The sequence below is a fragment of the Lolium rigidum genome, chromosome 3, assembly GCF_022539505.1.
Source record: "Lolium rigidum isolate FL_2022 chromosome 3, APGP_CSIRO_Lrig_0.1, whole genome shotgun sequence".
In the NCBI taxonomy this organism is placed as follows: Eukaryota; Viridiplantae; Streptophyta; class Magnoliopsida; order Poales; family Poaceae; genus Lolium; species Lolium rigidum.
Genome location: NC_061510.1, coordinates 380603772 through 380610583, shown reverse-complemented (window position 1 = coordinate 380610583; position 6812 = coordinate 380603772). Strand labels below are relative to the sequence as shown.

Sequence of the window (6812 nt, the reverse complement as noted above, 5' to 3'; positions counted from 1 at the left end):
CAGATCGAACCGAGGTTCTGCGACTTCCGTGACGACGCCGCGGCACGCCGGAGAATGGCTGGCGCCCCTCAGGGCTCAAGTTTCTCCTGTTCCTACATCAATTTTTCTGTGCGAAGTTTCCATGAACAACTTAACGCGATATGCCACAGAACAGACGGTCGATGAAAGCACGCACACCCACCACAAACAAGCCCGGCGCAACCCTCTAGATTTCAGGTTTCACCGTTTCAAGCCAAACACCAAGCTCACTGAAATCACTGATATTTAGTCGTCTCGTCACATCCATTGATCAATGGTTAGCTGAGTGAAACCCCAAAAAAGGAAGAAGAAAGAAAAACCCTTTTGTCACAGATATTTCAGGCTCAATTCTTCCGGGTGCTCCATGCCCCAATCGTGCCTCCCGAGCGAGATCTCCAGGTTCGGCGCAAAGGTGTCGTCCGCAAGCAGCTCCAAACTCGCTAGAGATGGCGATGAGCTTGCAGGGCTCGAGCAGTAGTAGTTCGTGGAGATCGCCTCGCTGCTTCCATGTACCCCAATTGGCAGGTGACATGCTACCTCTACTTTAGATGCCTATTCAAAATAGAATGCATATGTCAAACACACATGCATGCATGAAGACCTATATATGCTTTATTTATACAGAAGCCAGTCTGCTGTCTAAAAAATGAATTACTTCTTCTTCAGAGGGAATACGCATGCAGTTATGCACACACAATTGAGTGATTATTTTCATGGAGGAAATGGTATGCATGTATTCTAGATCATAGTATCTGTGCTGATTATTCTCATGGCCGACGTGAATAGCTGGTCTTCTGAAGTCCAAAAGAAGTTCAACACAAGTGCATGTGGCCTGGTGGAATTAATAGGAGTACGTACTGCCATCTTTTCATTTATGCCTGTGATCTCATAGCACATACGTAGTACTAATAGATGTGTACCTGAGTATCTTGAAGCACTGCTGGGTAATTAAGTTTCTGACACCGCTGCAATGAGTCAACAATCGCAACGCCCCTTTCAGGTACTGCAACTGGTGCTTGGTCAGCCCTCCTGTACTCAAGAAATTAAGAGAGCCCGTATCATTTAATGCAGAATGCTAATAATAAACTCCTAAAAATGAAATCGATCATTCAATCCATGATAATGCATGTATATGCTAGTATCATCAGTCAGCAGTTGTCTACTTTCCCCATTCCGATAATTAAGACTTGCAGATTTAGTGAAAAATCAAAACTTACTACTGTACTAAGTTTCACAACAAAAAATACAGCTACGACATGAAACAAATATGGTATTTCCTCCGAGCCAAATTAATCTACTCAACTTTATTTAGACATGCATGTATCTAGACATAAAACACGTCTAGGTACATCCGTATTTAGATAAAGTTAAGTCAATTAACTTGGATCGGAGAGAGTATAAAAATATATTTTACAGTCAATCTACTAATATTGATCTGGTATCATAAATATTCGTAATTTTATCTATAACATTGGTAGTTAAATTAGAAACTGTTGAATTTCTACTTTCACCGTCCTAAAACGGATGTCACAAAATTATCTAAATTCACATATATCCAAACACTAAATAGTGTCTAGATACATTCAAATTTAGATAAATCTTCGACATCCTTTTCAGGACAAAGGGGTGAACACAATTCGTAGAAATGAAACAAGGATGAACACTGATTAACTATAATGTACTCCAGCTCCAGCATTCATGAATAAAAACAAGCGGGAGGGTTAGCACCTTTTATGTCTGAAATGAGAAAACTAGTGGAACAATACAATATGTACTGCTAGCCTGTAGTGAGTATATTTAGCCCATCCCTACAACGCAAGTCATATCATTGCAGACACGCACGAACGCTCCTCCATACTATTTCGTCTGTTGCTTTGCTCGACAGTGTACTGTTTAAGCTGTGATCACGTACAGTAACGGTCTTGGGGCGTTGCCCTGTATACGGGAACACATCCTCGCCCTCATCTGTCCCTACGCCACGTACATACCGATCGATCTCGAGCTAGCCGGCCATATGTACCTAGGCGCGGACAACCTGGAAATGCATGCTGACTTAACCGATCCATGCACCATATGCATGCATGTGCAAACTAGCCAAAACAACACAGAGCCCCAGCACTCTTGTTCATATATATATGTAGAGAGGACCTCCTCCAATCCCCGATCCATATATGCCATATTCATGTACTGATCGAGACACACACAAGCACATCGATCTGTTAATCATGATACCATCGATGACCAGAGAAGCTGTCCAAGAGAGAAGATTTGAGGAGTGGATCGATCAGGGGCAGAGAGAGCATTATGAGTGGTGAAGGAAGGTGATGCAAGTGGGATAAGACAAGGGGAAGAGTGCTACGTGCATGGGCTACCAGACGACAAGGGGAAGAGGCCGATCGGCAGGAGACATAGTCGCTACAGCGAAAACACTAGTTGTCGATCGCTGCTTCAAGAAAAAATAACTGTTGTCGCCCAGCGAATCGAGGCGCTACTGCTGCTCCGGATTTTATCAGGAATTCATGGGAGAGCACTTGTAGCTAGACGATCGAGCTGAATACGTACAAGAAGTGATGGGTTGGGTTCAACATGGGCGGTTATTTTATTCCAAGAGGCACTATTGGTTAACTCTATAGATTAGGTCAGTGCTGGTGTACTCTAGCTTGGAAAAGCAGAGCGTGTGCTTGGGGCAGTTAGCTGTTAAATTGTTGAATCCTTTTGCTAGTTTAGATCAACAGAGAACTAACATAGTTCTAGATCAATTTTTAAAATATTAAATTTCCATTGAGTTTCGTGCACATGAAAATTACACATGGGTGTGTAATTACGCGTGGGTATGCAATTGCACATCGTTTTTCCCAATTACACATAATTGCACATGAAATTGAATGACCCAGAACCAAGTTAGTTCTACATCAACCGAGAACTAGCCATGTCCAATGTATAGTTAGTTTGGAATTCTCTTCCGGGAGAACCTATGAAGCCATACACTAATCCTACAGAAATATATGAGTGTTACTGTACCCCTACCATTTCATAATTCTTATCGTGGTTGCAGTTTAAATTTAAACTAAAACTACAACAAAACTAGGGAGCGGAGGGAGTAATAAATTTATATGCAAAGTAAAGAGTGCTTTGCACATACAGTGATGTGGCTTGACATAGTCGACTATAGAACACATGCAAAAAATATGGATGTTATTATATGTTGATAGAGTAGGATATTTTCTAGATAAAAAATAGGACAAATAGGGTATATGAGCTCAAACCTGGTTTTAAGGGAACTCAATACATTTTTGTCTGATGCTACTGTGAGGTTGCATTAGCAGGCTTACACTACTAATTAAAAAGGTCTAAAATGTAAAGGAAATACTAAGGTCCTTCATTCTACTCTCTTTTCATCAGGTCAGTTGCTAGCACCCTAGTCCTTTCTAGAAACTATTGAAAAATAGGAATAGCGTTTTTTATAGGTACTGTTACCGTAATTTGTGCAGAAAATACTCAAACATGCATGCACATTTCATGCACATGATGTCATTTCCTATTGTCAGTACTTACATAGGTTGGTCATCCTGAAATGATTTTTTTTTTCTTGTGAACCGATCTATGGGTAGATAAAAAGAACCGAGACTGGAGTATACAAAGATTTATACGCCGGTGAAATTACCATGCATTTCTACGCATGGAAAATGAAACCAGAAAATGTGCCAAGAATTATGCGCATTCAACAGTTCCTATAAGTGCATCCTTTTCAAGTTCATAGTAAACACACACAGGTTCAAACTAGAAACACAGAGGTACATGCATGTCTAATTAGCATTTGAAATGTCATGAAAAGCCCACGGATGAAAGCAACGGGGACAGATTAATAAGTGATGACTGACGAGAGGTGGACACCAGGACGGACATACCTCGGGGGGATAGGTGGAGGAGGAGGCGACGGTACCAGCACCAGTGGAGCAGCTCCTCCTGCTGCTGACGCATAGAGGAAGTGGGCAGCGGAACTAGTCGTCCCGGCAGGCGGCGCAGATGCCGCGGCTGCAGCAGGCGCGCCGCAGGCCGTCCCAGCCATGTCGACGTCACGCGGCCGCATCGCCACCACTCCACCACCACCACCACCATTACATCCTCTTCCTCCTGCGTCCACAACCATCTGCTGCTGCAGCTGCGCCTCGCCTGCGGAAAACGATCCATCAGTCACCGCCGGTCATTCCTTCCACGGCATGAAATTGATAGGACGGCCGTACAAGCCGTGTCTTTATCTGCTCTGTACTCTACTTTGTAAATGAAGGACGATCAATTTCAGGTGATTAAAAGCTGCGTTCTTGTGTACCTGTGGCGTTGGGGGACGATCTGTCTGTGCCCTTCACTGTCCTATACATCTGCAGAACCGATAATCAAAACCAGATGCTAATTATTCGTCTGTGTTAACCATGTGAATTTCCTAGTTAGTAAAATTCAAAAAAAAAATCTTTGTTACTTTGTTAGTGCATTTGCATATATAAGCAGTTTTGGAGACAGCTAGCACTCTAGGTAGATGCTGTTTGTTTGTCACGTAGTACTTGACCGGGGATGTCGCCGGGGACAAAGTACATTTGTAGTTACCAATAGTAAGAACACCGAACAAAAGTTGTGAAAAGAAAAACAAAAGGAAGCCACCATGCACAAGATTCTCCATGTTTTTTTCTTGCGTTCTTGCATGTCTTGGTAGCTTCTCTCCTGTTCCCTCACTCTTATTTTAACTTTGTTTTCTTACGCACGCACACAAGTACCTGCAGGTGGCTCTTGACGTGCGCCAGCGTCAGATCCTTGACGTTCATCAGCTCCAGCACCGACTTCGGCGTCGCTCCTGTCGAGAACAGAAACGGTTCAACGGAGGCTCGTCGGAATTGAGCGGACATGGCTTGATGCCTCGGTCAACTTAGGCAAACGGAATCGATATACAGTCTAACTACATATGAAAACGTGCGACGTCTGGGTGGATATATAGCTTACTCTCGTGGCCGCCGAGGAGCTGCACGGCGTGCATGAACCGCGCGTGGAGGGCAGAGGTCCACCGCATCCGCGGCGCCCGGACGCTCCTCTTAGAACCGCCGCCCGGCAGCGACGCCTTGCTGCCGGCGGCAGCGCGCTTAAATTCGCATCCCTGCTGCGGCTGCAGGTTGTCGTTGCGGCCGGTGTCGGCGGCGCGCACCGTAGATGTCCCGAGCCCCAGGCTCAGGCCTGGGGAATCGGCGCCGAAGCTAGGGTTTGCAAGGAACCCTACTTCCCCGCTTCCTTCTGCGTGTGTCCCCGCGTTTGGCTCTGGCTGCTGCGGCTTCACCGCCGAGGACGTGTCAGAAGACGGCGCCGAGAGGACGGCCGGCGGGCTTATCCGCAGGGAGAGGTTTGGGAGGTTCCTTTGCAACATTGCAAGATAGCAAGCTATGGAGAACTAAGCTACAGGTAAATGATCAAATGGAAGACGACTAGGTAAGCCACTACTTCCTGGATCAAATGATCATGTACTACTTGAGCAAAGAGAGAGCCATGGATCGAGGAGGAGTTAATTTACAGCAGAGGTGATCGAAGTAGAAGAAGAAGGGGAAAGGAGACGAGGAGAGAGATGGCAAAAGGCAGACAGTGGAACAGTCACTGAGAAAGAGAGGGGCGCTTGAGAGAGGTGGGGGGTGGTGGATTTGAGCAAAGTGGCAGCGGTGAAAAGGAGTGTGAGTGAGTGACAAGGGGAAAAGGAGAGGCTTGGAGCCTGGGGCTGGGGCTAGCTGGGGGGCAGTGATGAGGGGAGGAAAAAGATGTGGTGATTAGGTCATGAGTGGTTTATGATTTGGTCCCTTGGGAATGCTGCTTAAAGAGCGAGATAGAGAGAGAGTGTACGTGTACTGAACTTTAGAGGGCAGGGGGTATAGGCTGAAGGTACTGGTACTTGAAGGCCATAATGGAGGTACAGTTGCTGTTTCTGGTCTTCATGTGCAAGTTGACGAGTAAACGTATATACTATACTTGTACGGGTGGAATATGTGGTCGATCTGAACGTTGAAACCCTACATAGTTCATCAGTACGATGGTATAATTTCAGATGGATAAACTTAATTTCGCTCTCGCCCCGCGTCGTTCCCCAGGGCGACGCCTGGGCGAACCCTAGCGCCGCCAGCCGCCGCCTCCCCTCCGTACCCCTCCCTCCGCCGCTGCCGTCGGCGCTGGCCACGGTGGCGGCGGGCCCCGGCGCCAAAGGGAGTCGGGGGGTGGTCGTGGCGACGACCTGTTGTAGCGGCTGCTGCGGGGAGGCGAGCACGGCATCAGGGGCGGCGATCCCCTGGTGTGCGGCGGCAGCTGCTCCTTCCATGGCTTCCCGGCGATGGGGGGTGGTGGTGGCTGCGGGTCTAGTTCCCACACAGATCCGTCGTCGGTTTTCCTGACGGCGCGAGGAGGGGGCAGCGACTTTGCGAGGTGTGGATGGTGTGGTACCGGCGTCCAAGACCGCGTGGCGTGGCAGGCCCGATCTTTGATCTGGGTCGCGTGGGTCTCGGATGGTGCGTTCACCGATTCCTCCTTCGTTTTCACTGGCTAGCAGATGACGGTGAGGGGGCTTGTTCATCTGTTTCGCAGTTTGAAGGTGTTGGTCCTAGGGTTTCTCTTGTGCGAAGATGGAGACCTCCTGAGGCCTGCTCTCCTTGATCTAGTCGGAGTATTGAGTTCCGGAAGGCGCCGCCGGCGAATGTAACAATGCTTTTTGCCTGGAGTTTGCTGGATCGGGTGGTATTCGGTCGTGCGCACCCATGTTTTTATTCCAGCCGTTT

At 47.2% G+C, this 6812-nt stretch overlaps 1 protein-coding gene across 1 annotated transcript; it reads right to left on the bottom strand.

Annotated features, from left to right (window-relative positions):
• Window positions 1–211: 211 nt before the first annotated feature.
• Window positions 212–5652, bottom strand: LOC124700663 (probable transcription factor RL9). The gene is made up of 6 exons (XM_047232752.1): window positions 5011–5652; window positions 4788–4864; window positions 4349–4397; window positions 3927–4191; window positions 939–1047; window positions 212–570 (listed from the first exon to the last, which is right to left on the bottom strand). The coding sequence occupies exons 1-6, from the start codon at window positions 5423–5425 to the stop codon at window positions 346–348; spliced, it is 1140 nt and encodes a 379-aa protein (XP_047088708.1). The 5' UTR covers window positions 5426–5652; the 3' UTR covers window positions 212–345.
• Window positions 5653–6812: the final 1160 nt, after the last annotated feature.